The following is an 11811-nucleotide window of genomic DNA, read 5'->3' as shown; positions in this document are numbered from 1 at the left end:
AGACGTACCACTTTGTGGTTGGTGCTGAAGAGGAAGAAGATGCTGTTGTACACATTCTCGCTCTCCTCAAAATCAACCTTGATCGGCAGCGCCTTGTACATCAGGGGCAGCACCTATAAGGAGAGGGGAAGAGGTGAGATGTGTGATGCGAATAGGCCTATTTAGGGGGGGAGGCGTACGTGTTCGAGCGGCACGGACTCGGGGGAATTGAGGATCATGCGCGCCGCAGCACCACAGGCGTTGTCCGACAGCGCGGGCTCAGTGCTGGCGAAGAGCGGGACCAGCCGTCGCAGAATCTCCTGATAGTACTGCACGGACTCGGCACCGGCCGACTGGCACAGCGCGCCGCACATGTAGGCCGCATTGCGCTTGATCTGGTCCTCGTCGTGGCCGAGCGCCTTGAGCGCGATCTGGAGGAATTGCTTGAGGTAGGGAATGACGGCCTGCTTGAGGGCCTTGGAAGTCTCCGCCAGGAGTCCCACAATGACTACGGTGAAGTCCGGGCTCCTCTCCTGCGCGCATGCCAGCAAAGTAAATGTGTTAGTTGGTGTGTGTGTGTGTGTGTGTGTGTTGTCAAGGTTGAGCGACGCGACGTACGAGATAGTCCATCAGGCTGGGGAGGAGCTTCTTGAAGTAGGGCTCCCAGTAGGGTCCATACACGGAAGCGACGTCCATCAGGCAGTCGGCCACGTTATCGATGAAAGCCACCTCCCTCTCCTCGGCCACCTTGTTGACGGGCACCACGGGTACCACCGACGAACACGATTACGATTCACTGGGTCAGTCGGTCGTCCCACATGTACGGCGTGGTGAGCCAACGAAATGGCAGAGAGGCGCGCATACATCTTCGTCCTCGAATTCCTCCTGCTCGACCTTGTGGCAGGTCGCCCTGCCCTTCACCACGGCCTCGAGCGCAGCAGCGGCCTTGGGGAACGCTGTGGACAGATTGCGGACGGAGTGAGTGACTGTCGCGAAGCTGGGCGCACTGGGTTAGGGATGGTAGATAGCAACGTACTCGACTCAATGCCGGGCGGACCCACGAGCTTGGCCACGACGCCGTAGGCCGAGCAAGCGCGCGACACGACCGTCTTGTCCTCATCCTGTGTGGTTGTGGTCGGTGTCCGATTGGTGTGAGCTTATAAAAATAATATAAACGACCAATCGGAAACAAATGCAACCGAACGTACGTGGCCCATCGCGTGGATCAGGATCTTGAGGGTGGTCTCGAGCACGTGGCGGGTCTGCTCGGGGAGAGGCGGCTGCTGCGACGCCGACACGCCCATCTGGATCGGCTGCGCCGGAGGGAACGCCTTGTGCGTGGCCTCCACAAATTCTGCACGATGGTAGACGACACAGTGGCCATGGTTAGGTAACAACCCTCACACATATGGGCGGACCGTGGGTGGGCCTAGGGTGGTGCCAAAGCGGTAACGTACCCGTAAGACTGCCGATGGCGTTCTTGCGTACATCGGTGAAGCCGAACTTGGACATCTCCACCAGCACCTCCATGGTCTTCGGGAGGTAGGGCATGAAGTCGGCCCCCGTGTGCTTGGCAAACTCGCCCAGGGCGCGCGTGGCCGACGACTTCTCGTCGAAGTAGGCCTCCGGCGCGCCCACGTTGGTCTGCGCGAACTCCGAGTCCTCGGTGATGCCGGCAATGTCCTCGCCCGTCTCCTGCAGGTAGGTGCGGTACACCCCGGTTTTGAGCACCACATTCCACGAATACCAGAGAAGCTGGGGGAGGGAGACCTTGTAGAAGACGAGGCCCTCGTCGGAGAGACACGACGCGGAGGCCAGGGGCACGGCGAGCGGGAGGTACTTCTTGAAGTCGGAGCCCAGGCACTCGGCCACGTTGGCGAAGAAGCCGTGGGTGTATTCGCGCAGCTCGCAATCCTCGAGCTTCATGCCCTCGCAGGCGAGGTGCACCAACAGCTCGGCCACGGGCTGCGCAAGCGGTGATGAAAGGGGGGGGGGGCATGAGTGTGCACTATGATAAACACAACGACGAGAAGAGAGTGTGGGAAAGGAGCGTACTTGGAACACTTCCTTGCCGGCCGCAGTGGCCAGGATACCCGCACACTCTGTCGCTCGGCATCGCAAGCTCAGGTGCTCGTTCTTGTCCTGGAATTTCACAAACGTTCACGCAATGAGTCAGGAGCGGAAGCCCCTTGGCGGGAAGAGAGGCGCATGGGTGTACGCGTACCAGGTTCATCATGGCCTGGACCAGTTCCATGGTCTTGGGGTAGTAGGGGAGGAAGGCCCTGTCGGCCGCCTCGGCCAGAGCGGAGAGGGCCGGCAGCACCATCTCGCGCACCTCGATATCGGCCGAGCCGAGCAGCTCCAGCAGCCGGGTCGTCAGCGCGTCGAGGTACGGCAGCACCTGCTCATCTGCGATAAACAAAAAAAAAGTCGGTGAACGAATTAGTTACCCATGGCTGTGTAAACTAAAATAATTGCGATATATAAATATGTTGGTGCATGTTTCAGAATAGCGTTAGATATGATGATTCTCTCATGGACTTTGTCAAGAATGAAGTTGGTGGTCCTCATGTGCCACAAAGATTCATGTAGTAGAGAGGAGCCACAGACGAGGCGCGTACCCAGCGGACCGACGAAGGACTCAAGCGCATAGCAGGCCTTGACAATGATCTCGCGGTTGGTGTCCTGCAGGCACTGGATCAGCATCGGCAGCACCTTCTCGTGGTAGTCGATGATGTCGGGGACCAAATGAGCTGAGAAGGAACGGAGAGAGACGGTTAGCGAGGGTCCGAATTCCAACGCTGGTGCTGGGTAGCACAGTTATGCGGTACCGGCGAACTGGCCAATGCAGATGCAGGCCGCCTCCCTGACCTTCTGCGAAGGGTCGGAGAAGCCCCGGTACACGAACTCGAGGAGCGGCGCCAGATTCTCGCTCATCGCGTCGGCGCAGCCTTCGGCAAGCACCGTGAGAACGGTGAGGGCAGCCCGCCTCTCGTTGGGCTTGGAAGACTGGAGGAAGTGCTTCACGAATTCGATGCACGGCGGGAAGATCTGGGAAGGAACGAACGAACAACGTTGGGAGTGTGAGCATGTGACCAACGGAAGAAAAAGAAACGCAAGCAAGGGTGCACCTTCTTCGCGGAGAGTGTGAGAGAAAAGTGGTCGATCATCTGCGCGCCGAACTCGTGGGCGGGCAGGTACATGCCGTCGTCGTCATCGTCGTCGTCGTCCTCTTCCTCCTCGGAGAACTCGTTGCACATGGCGAAAGCCACCTGCAAGCTCGGAATGAGCAGCTGGTTCTGTGTCAACGCCTTGGACTTGCTGCACGTGATAAAAGCCCGAGGAAATGAGAGAAAAGAAGTCAGTTGGCCACACCACCAAACAACAACAACATGCGTCGCTGCAGTGAAGGGAGTGAAGGGAGAGACGCACTAGGAGGTGATCCACTGGACAACAGTGAGTGCCATCTCCCTGACGGACAGATCGATGCTGCGGTTGGCGCCAATCTCGAGCATGGCCCGCGTCAGGGTGACGATGTGCGGCACCACGACGGGCAGAGGCTAGAAGCAACGGAAAGAGTGCGTGTAAGAGAACGAGAGCCCTAATTGCATGACAAGCACAGCTGAGGAGTGAGGAGTGCGTGGGGAACGATACCGATTCGATGAGTTCGTTGAAAATTTCGAAAGCACACGTGCTTTCGTCGTAGAGTCCGTTCTGGAGGCAGTGGCTGAGAATGTGGAGCATCGACGGCAGCAGGTCGCCGAACGCTTTCTGCGAAGCATAATGTGAGGTGTGGGTGTGGGTGTGTTGTGTGTGTTGTGTGTGTTGTGTGTTGTGTGTGTGTTGAGAGTTCGTACGATCTCCTCGTCGGTGGTGACCCAATCCACGAGCGATCCCACGGCCCTGTGATGTGCAGCATATAGAGTGAACACCAGGTGAAGTACGAAACCAAAGGCGTCTGGCGATGGTGAGGCGTTAACGCACTTGAGGGAAGCAACTCGAACGTTGTTGTCCGAGTCGGTGAGACCCCTGGCAAAGATATTGTAGAGGGTCTTGGTGTGTGGTCGCAGGATGTCGCCGATGTTGTCCGTGAGGGAATCAAACAGCTTCATGCCCACTTCCCTGTGCTCCACGTTCTGGCTGTTGGTGCACTGGAAGAGGAAGTCGAGCAGCTCCGGCCACGCGTTGGACGGCACAGTGATGCGCGCCACGATGCCCACCACGTCCGCAATGCCGTTCCTCACCGGCTTTCTGTGTACCGAGCCAGCACACGCACAGGCACAAACGCACGCACGCACAGCATGAGCACCACGTCATGCCAACCGTGCAGCCGCGGCGGATGGTGGGAAAGGAGGGCGTACTGCGGCTCGCGGACGAGAGCTTGCAGGAGGGAGTCCTTCATCAGCTTCTGTGCTTCGGCGTCCATCTTGGCCCACAAACTGACGGCCTTCATGCGCAAAATGATGCCCGCCAAGTGCCGAATCTACAGCGAACGCGTTGATGGAGGAAATGATAAAGAAATCGCGATTTGAGATTAATCGGAAGCCATTGAATTGAAGGCCAATTGAACTCAATCTGCAGGTAGGGGGACTAAGTACCTGGATCTGAGGGTGGTTGATGATCAATTGGAGGAGAGCAATCGCAGCTGCCGAGGTCTTGAGCCGATTTTCGAGCTCCGCTCCGGCGGCGCGCACCACCTCGGTGTTGGGGATCATCATCTGGCCGAGGAGATGCTCATACTCAGCAATGAGGGAGGGGGTCACGGAAGCCGCCATCTTCTTCTCCTTCTCCTTCTGCTGCCTTCTCTTTCAGGTGCGCCTCGCACGACAAAGAATAAACCGAGAAGACAAATACAAATAAAATAAAATAAAAAACTATTTCAAATACGTTGGCTCACTTCGGGCGAACGCGGAACACCTGCGCCCAGTGGTCCGACCACTCGGCGCCGCGCTCCTGCTTGGTCAGCTCAACGCTGTCGACGGCGAGTGGCATGAAGCTCACGTCTTCCTCCTCCAGGCCGTCGAGCGCCCAGCCGTAGTCGATGCGCCCACGCTCTTGCCACATCACCAGCGAGTTCTCCTGGCAGTCGTAGGTGTAGTGCTCCTCTTCATCGGCGCTTGCCCTCTGGGCATACTCCGCGTAGAGGTCCCGAGCTCCTGATCGTCGTCATTCACGTGAGTGCTGGTGAACCTTGTTCAGCACCTGCTGTCGTCGACCGCGTACGTACCGAGTATCTTCTTGACCGTGCGGTAAGCCCTGTCAGTGGAGGCGATGTTGAAGTCGCCCACCAGCATGACCGCCATCTTCTGCAACTCGACCTGGTCACTGATCTCCGCGCAGAAGCTCACAAGAAACTGCGAACGGAAGCAGCAGATTAAAGTCAGCCAACGCTTGAAGTGCGCACTGCGGCTTGGGTGGGTACCTGGCGTAACTCTCGGACCTGAGCGATCTTGGAGTCCGGATTCATCGGATCGAGGTGGGTGTTGAGGAAGAGCAGGTGGCGTCCCTGTCCCCAGCGGTAGCTCATGTCCAGCAGAGCCGCTGTCACACCCTTCTTCGACTTCGTCTCGCTCACGCTGAACGTGTGCCGCCGCCAAACAACGCAAGGCAGGTCCTGCGCAAACCGTTGGATGGTGTGGTTAAAATAAACATGATAAAAATTAAACAAATAATTATATAATTATATAATTATATAATTATAAAATAAGATCAGTGGGTGCCTTGTGCTGAGCAAACCAGAGGCCGCCGTTGCAGTTGTAGGTGAAGCGGAGGGTGTCGATGACGGAGGGGATGCCGAGGCCGAAGCCCCACGACCCCACGCTCTGGCACCCGTCCGCGATGTTGTGGGTGGGGCGGAGGGCGGTGTCGAGCTTGTCCACCTGGCTGCCCCACACCTCCTGTAGGGCCACCACGTCGTGCCGGCCCGCCTCCTCCCCGATGCAGGCCGCGCGCACGTGCTGGTTGGTGCAGGACTTGTTGGCCGACGTCACCGCCACCATCACGCTCGGCAGCAGGTAGGTGTTGTGTGCGTAAACGCTTATCGCCTCAGGCTCTGCTCTGTCTTCCATGCCGGCACCTTCTTCTTCTATGTTGGTGCTGCCACATCACCGCTTTACTTGTTCTGCTTTTCCGCGAAAGAGGTTTACATTGACCACTCCCTCAAAAGGGGGCAATCACGACGAGTCGGGCAAGCCAGCGGAGGAGGAGGGCTCCTTGAGGCGAGGCGTAGCGGCAGAACCGGTTCGCGGAGTGGTGGTGGGGGTGCTGAAGGAGTTCCTGGGCGTGTATCGGGAGCGCTCCGACGGGGGCACGCTGAGATAGCTCGTTACGCCGAGGTCGAGAAGGTGCATGTCGGAGTGGCACGCTTCATCATCGCAGCCCCCGAACACAAAGACCCGGGAGTCGTGGAAGGTGGCAGCATGGTAGGCTCTGGGGGGCGGAGGCTTGCCCGAGATTGGAGGCACCTGCACCCATTCGATCGTGTCTACAAACCCTGAAGTCAGAAACCTTGAAGCCAGCAACGTAGAGAGTGGATGCTAGTACCTAAGTCGAGCATGTGGATTTCGTTCACGTAGTCACAGCCATCGTATCCGCCGAACACCAACAACATGCGTCCCACAAGGGTGGCGGTGTGCCCCAAGCGTGGCCATACCGTGCGGGCGTTGTATGGCTTGACTCGCTTCCATTCCTGCGCGTCGGTGTTGAGTACGTGCACGTGAGAGACGCAGCTTTGGCCATCTGTCCCTCCAAAGACCAGTATCCGGTTGTTGTCCAGCAACGTGGCAGTGTGGAAAGCTCGCGGGCCCGGTTGGTCCTTGGGATGCTTAGCGTGGCAGCTGACCTGGCTCCAGGTCAGTGTTTCTGTTCGTGTGATGGTCTCCTTACCCAAGGCCTTCAGTTGCAACAACTCGCTCTCACCTGTGTCAAGCACAAAGACCCGGCTACTGACAGAGCTTCCGTTGCCTCCTCCAAACACGTAGATCTTGCTGCCCACGGCAGTTGCTGTGTGTGCTCGCAGCGGGCCAGGGCCTTGTCCAGTGACTGGTGGCCGCCACCAAATCATCGTTTCTGTTGTCCGCACAACAGAAAGGTGTTGGTAAGTTCGCTTGGGGACAAGTTGGTAAGCGCCACTTACATCACGTCCCCTATGACATGACTCACCTGTGTTGAGCACATGCACAGTGTCGTAGTACTCCGCTCCAGACCCTCCGCCCAAGACGTAGAGACTCTTCCCCACCAATGTGGCGGTGTGGGCTCTGTGAGGAGGCAGCTCTGGTCCCCATGTCGTAAGCTTTATCCAGAACAGCGTTTCTGTTATGGGTTGTGGTGAGATATATGCAGGCCATTGGGGTGGCAGGGTGAGGTGCACCTGTGTCGAAGGCTGACATAGTCAGCTTATCCTCATGTCCACCGCCAAGCACCAGCACCTTGCTCCCAACCAAAGTAGCTGAGTGCGACCTCACCGCAGGCGGGACCTCTATTCCATATGCCTCAGGCACCGACCAGTGCATGTTCTTCTCCCACCCTCTTCTTCTTGACCAACAGACGCTGCGGGGGGCGTCCGGATTTATCTCGGCACCCTTGGAGGGCCATTTATTTGTTGCTGGAACAAACAGCACAACAACAAGATCACACAAAGATGGACACAAGGGCAGTGGCTGTACCCACATCTGTGGTGGTTTCGACCCAGGCGAGCAGCTCTTCCTCCTCTTCTTCGTCGTGGTGGCCGCTGTCGACGAAGGGCTGGCTGATTGTTGGCGGAGCGGTGGTGAGCGGCCTCGTTTTGTACCTCCTGCGGCGCCGAACGAGAGCGGCGAACGCTTGGCAATCTCCCCCCGGCGAGTACGATGACATTTTGAAGTCCCTGCGGTCGTCCGAGCCCCAGCAAACGGTGGCGCTCAAGCAGCTTTATGAGTACTCGCGCTACCCCAAGAAGCACGACAGCATCCGCCAGACAGGCGTGCTCGAGATTCTGCTGCAAATTTTGGCTCAGGTGCCCCCCTTGTCCCAACATCGTTTCTAATATGCTGCAATTGAGGGGCAGTTTCGAGATTTTAACGAACCATAAGTGCTGATTCCTGAATCTCAATGGTACAGCATCCAGACAACGATGTGCTGCTTCTCCATCTCACGCGCGTGGTTGCCAATCTCGCGATCAACGAAGAAAATCGGTTGGTGTTGGGCCGAGCGAGCACCGTGTCGGATCTGTTCTACCTTCTCGAGCACACGGAGGATAGGATCAAGGAGCACATCCTGCGCTGCCTTCTCAATCTCAGCCTCGAGGACGTGATCGAGGACGTCATCCGCGAAACGGGTGGCCTCAAGCAGCTCACCGAGATGTTTGCCTCTCCGCACACCTCTCCCTCCGTGCTCTTCCAGGTACACCCAGCACGATGTCGCTGAGTTGGTTCGCTCCTCGCCCTGAAACGCGCTCTCACCTGTATCGTGTGTGTGTGTGTGTGTGTGTTCCACGTGTGCACAGACGACGCGAGTGTTGATCAACCTGGTGCACAACGCGAACAACAGGGCCTTGACGACGCAGGAGGGGTTGGTGCAGCAGGCCGTGCAGAGGCTCACGGCCAGCGCGACGGTGGAGAACATCGACTTCTGCCTGCGACTGCTCAACCTGGTTGGCCTCTTTGCTGTGGACTGCGCGCCCGAGGTGCTGGCGCAGATCGCGACGAAGGAGACTGCTGAAGCGTTCAACAACCTCCTCTCCCTCTCCCAGAGCGTGGACCACGTCTCCACCGTGCTCCAGGCCACCCTCAAGATCCTCGCCAGGAAACACACCCAGCCGCAGGAGGTGCAGCCTTTCATCGACGCCCTGATCGAGAAGACCGGCCCGCAGCCCAGCGGCCTCGAGCACGTCGTCGCCTTCTACAAGAACTCGGACGGCCCCGTGCTCGAGCTTGCCCGCCACGTCCTGGCCGACCTCGCCGAGAACAACGAGAAGGCCACCAGCGCCATCAACGAGATCGACCCCGCCCTGCTCTCGCTCGGCTCCTCGCCCTCCACCACCGACAGCGCCGACGAGCGAGCCTCGTGAAGAGCAAGCAGCTCCTCAACCCCAGCTGCGCGACCCAGCCCAGCTAAAATAAATCAACAATCAATTTCGCTCTCTCTTTGCCTCTGGCATTTTGAATAGCTATGGGAGGGAGTGAACGCCTCTAGAGTTTTGGCCCAGCAGCACACCGTTTCTTGGGCATTTTGGCAGTCAAAGTCCACAATTTTTGGATTTCAGCTGCGCGGTGCCCGCGCGCTGTGTCCACCAGATAAGCACAACACTCGGCCAGAGGAAATGCACCTCTTACGCTCTCTCGGTCTAAAGCGGGAGGTGGGAGCCGGCGGGGAGGCGGAGAAGGAGCGGCCACAACGCACAGAAGGAGAGGAGGACTTCGAAGATAACTTGCGGAGGTTCCTCGCCGCCTCCCTCCTTCAACGCGAAACACGTTTCAACAAAACCCCCCTTGCCTCCTTCGCAAAGGCGTGGGGGAAGAGGAGGAGGAAGGAGGATGAGAAAACACCGGCCATGGCGAAGGTCGGCGCCAACCCCTTCAAGGCCCTAGCACGACGTGCGTGGAGCGTTGCCTGCCGAATCGCCCTTCCTTCCGGGCGGAAGAGCGGACCCGTAAAGATAGTGGAGGAAGGGACCGCCCAGCCCTGCGGAGAGGAAGGAGAGGTGGTGGGTTGGAGCGAGGATGCCGTGGAATGGTGCGGCGTCAGGTACGCGAGAGGCGACCTGCCCCCCTTCGACACCATCGGCCTTCGAGGTACCTTGTTTGTTATTGTTATTATTGAAAACCAGTTTTTTCTTTATTTAATTAACAAATAAATCAACTCTCTATTGTTGTGTCATCGGCGCAGACAAGACAGCGTACAACCCCAACCACGCACTGTGGCTGGCCACCGCTGCGGCGCTCGCCTACCGCTCGCCCGCCCAGATCAGACATGTGGTCACCAGCATATGGCGTACCCCGCTCCCCATCTCCACTTCCACCTCCCTGCTCTGCTAAGCACGGGTTGTGCGTGATTGGGTGGCAGGCAGTGTGGGAGGACATGACGTTCTTCCATGACGCAGCAACCGACACGCAGGGGTTTGGGATGTACGGTAAAGCGTGCATCGTGATCTGTTTCCGAGGCACGGAATCCATCAGGGACTGCTCTACCAACACCATGGCCGCCAAGGCACGATCTGCACCCCGCCTCATTAGCTCATTTCCAGTTGTGGGGCTAAGGAGCTTCTGTGGTCCCTGTAGATTGCGCCCTTCCCTGGTTGGCCAAACGTGATGGTGCATCGGGGCTACGACATGGCCCTCTTGTCACTCTGGGATCAGATTGTGGCCTTCATCAACAAGGCTCGCTCTGCCAATCCCGCCCTCCCCCTGTACTTCCCCCAGGACAACGATCCTTGTTGTCCCCACTGCGTTCTGGTACCACCTTTATTGGTGTTGTTCTCACTGTGGTCACAGGTATGTCACAGGTCATTCATTGGGCGGTGCGCTGGCCAACCTGTGCCTCGCTTATCTCAGCTTCCCCTCTCCCTGCCCTCTGCCGTACGCATATCTAACTCTTTCACAATTTAGTAGAAGCAAAGGCCAGCTAACAAATGTGATGTGCAGATTGCCATTGGTGGCTCGGGAGGGACAGATTGGAGAGAAGACCTCAGAGGATGAGAGTGGTAGTGGCAGCAGTAGCAGCAGTAGCAAGGAGTGCATCGCGCTTGTAAATGGTCAATCTCTCTCGCCAGCATTGCACGCACATCGTTTTGGAATTAATGAATGGATGGAGTGCAGGGGTGTACACATTCGGGCAGCCCAAGGTGGGCAACCGTGAGTTCACCTCCGAACTACGCGCACGAGCGGCCGGGGTGGCGTTCTTCCGGCTGACCCACGACAACGACTTCATCCCGTTCCTTCCACGACGTCCTTCCTACGTCCACTGCGGCACGCTCCTCTTCCTCAGCCACGGACACATCGTGCAGGGCGCCGAGTACTCTGCACGATTCGCGCGCCATGTCTTCCGCAAGACCAGCTCCAAGCGTATGATGAAGCGAAAGCGCAGGGAATGCACGACCACTTCGTGAAGTCCTACGTCGCCTTCTTGAGGGAGCACTATCGGATAAACGAGCCATCCTCACGTCGTTACCGAAGGACGTGCCTCTGCTACACTTCCACGACTTGGAGCGGGCCAAGCAATTGCGCGAGAAGCTGGAAAACCTGGGGGACTTCGGCTTGGTGATGGAGAGGCTCCAGCAGCTGACTCTCAGCGAGCTCATCGACCTCCGGTCAGTCACCCTAACGGTCAAGCAACGCAAGAGGGAAAACCGAGTGCTCGGGGGTAGGTGGCTCAGGGCCAATCTGTGGGATTTGCTGCAGTACTGCGAGCAGCAGCAGACCGAGAAGATCAACAACATGCTCAGCTCCGCCTCTGCTTCTGGAGCCGGTGGACAATAAACAGTCTTAAAGCAAAACACCTGCGCCCATCAGCCGTACTCGCGCTCCGGAGGCACCTGAGAAGACATGCCCAACCAACGCGATAACTGAACAATGCCCCATGTGGATGGAAACCATGGACGTTGATCTGGACAAGGAGGTTCTCTTGGCGATATGGAGTTGGTGATGATGTCACGCATCTGATAGGCCTTCAACCTATTGTGGATGGCCGTCAGCTTCAGACCATGCATTAAGCACCGGGTGGATCACCTCGTTCGTGTGCAACTCTGTCTTTGCCTTCGCCTTCTCCACAGCTGTCTGGTCGTGAATCCAGCGTTGATCAACTGGCGTGCACGGTGGCGCAGCTTGATGTACTGCGCCTGCACATATTCCTGGGCAC

At 57.8% G+C, this 11811-nt stretch overlaps 5 protein-coding genes across 5 annotated transcripts in view; 2 read left to right on the top strand and 3 right to left on the bottom strand.

The window, feature by feature from the left end:
* The window catches only part of ACA1_279630 (HEAT repeat domain containing protein), a gene marked incomplete at both ends in the record, with an annotated part of 5277 nt that extends 523 nt beyond the window's left edge, over nt 1–4754 (bottom strand). Inside the window, 17 exons of the mRNA XM_004344674.1 lie at nt 9–113; nt 180–512; nt 598–726; nt 844–935; nt 1016–1100; nt 1188–1333; nt 1437–1944; nt 2035–2121; nt 2204–2388; nt 2601–2732; nt 2811–3030; nt 3111–3300; nt 3412–3539; nt 3634–3750; nt 3837–4230; nt 4341–4462; nt 4578–4754. Coding sequence (XP_004344724.1) covers nt 9–113; nt 180–512; nt 598–726; nt 844–935; nt 1016–1100; nt 1188–1333; nt 1437–1944; nt 2035–2121; nt 2204–2388; nt 2601–2732; nt 2811–3030; nt 3111–3300; nt 3412–3539; nt 3634–3750; nt 3837–4230; nt 4341–4462; nt 4578–4754 — 3150 coding nt within the window. The remainder of the gene's footprint in view (nt 1–8; nt 114–179; nt 513–597; nt 727–843; nt 936–1015; nt 1101–1187; nt 1334–1436; nt 1945–2034; nt 2122–2203; nt 2389–2600; nt 2733–2810; nt 3031–3110; nt 3301–3411; nt 3540–3633; nt 3751–3836; nt 4231–4340; nt 4463–4577) is intronic.
* Nucleotides 4755–4872: 118 nt separating this feature from the next.
* ACA1_279620 (uncharacterized protein) lies at nt 4873–6047 on the bottom strand (the record flags this gene model as incomplete). The annotated part of the gene is made up of 4 exons (XM_004344673.1): nt 4873–5135; nt 5207–5333; nt 5420–5555; nt 5716–6047. 4 exons carry the CDS (start codon nt 6045–6047, stop codon nt 4873–4875), a joined length of 858 nt encoding a protein of 285 aa, XP_004344723.1.
* Nucleotides 6048–6152: 105 nt separating this feature from the next.
* On the bottom strand, nt 6153–6589 carry ACA1_279610 (kelch repeatcontaining protein; the record flags this gene model as incomplete). The annotated part of the gene is made up of 2 exons (XM_004344672.1): nt 6153–6472; nt 6523–6589. 2 exons carry the CDS (start codon nt 6587–6589, stop codon nt 6153–6155), a joined length of 387 nt encoding a protein of 128 aa, XP_004344722.1.
* A 1029-nt stretch (nt 6590–7618) lies between these two features.
* ACA1_279600 (uncharacterized protein) lies at nt 7619–9025 on the top strand (the record flags this gene model as incomplete). The annotated part of the gene is made up of 3 exons (XM_004344671.1): nt 7619–7972; nt 8077–8358; nt 8462–9025. 3 exons carry the CDS (start codon nt 7619–7621, stop codon nt 9023–9025), a joined length of 1200 nt encoding a protein of 399 aa, XP_004344721.1.
* Nucleotides 9026–10265: 1240 nt separating this feature from the next.
* Nucleotides 10266–11432, top strand: ACA1_279590 (uncharacterized protein; the record flags this gene model as incomplete). Its single annotated transcript, XM_004344670.1, has 4 exons — nt 10266–10409; nt 10627–10708; nt 10773–11018; nt 11041–11432. The coding sequence occupies 4 exons, from the start codon at nt 10266–10268 to the stop codon at nt 11430–11432; spliced, it is 864 nt and encodes a 287-aa protein (XP_004344720.1).
* Between the last annotated feature and the right edge of the window lie 379 nt (nt 11433–11811).

The sequence above is a fragment of the Acanthamoeba castellanii genome (assembly GCF_000313135.1).
Source record: "Acanthamoeba castellanii str. Neff unplaced genomic scaffold scf7180000084776, whole genome shotgun sequence".
Taxonomy (NCBI): domain Eukaryota; phylum Discosea; order Longamoebia; family Acanthamoebidae; genus Acanthamoeba; species Acanthamoeba castellanii.
This window is presented reverse-complemented; position numbering and strand designations above follow the sequence as displayed.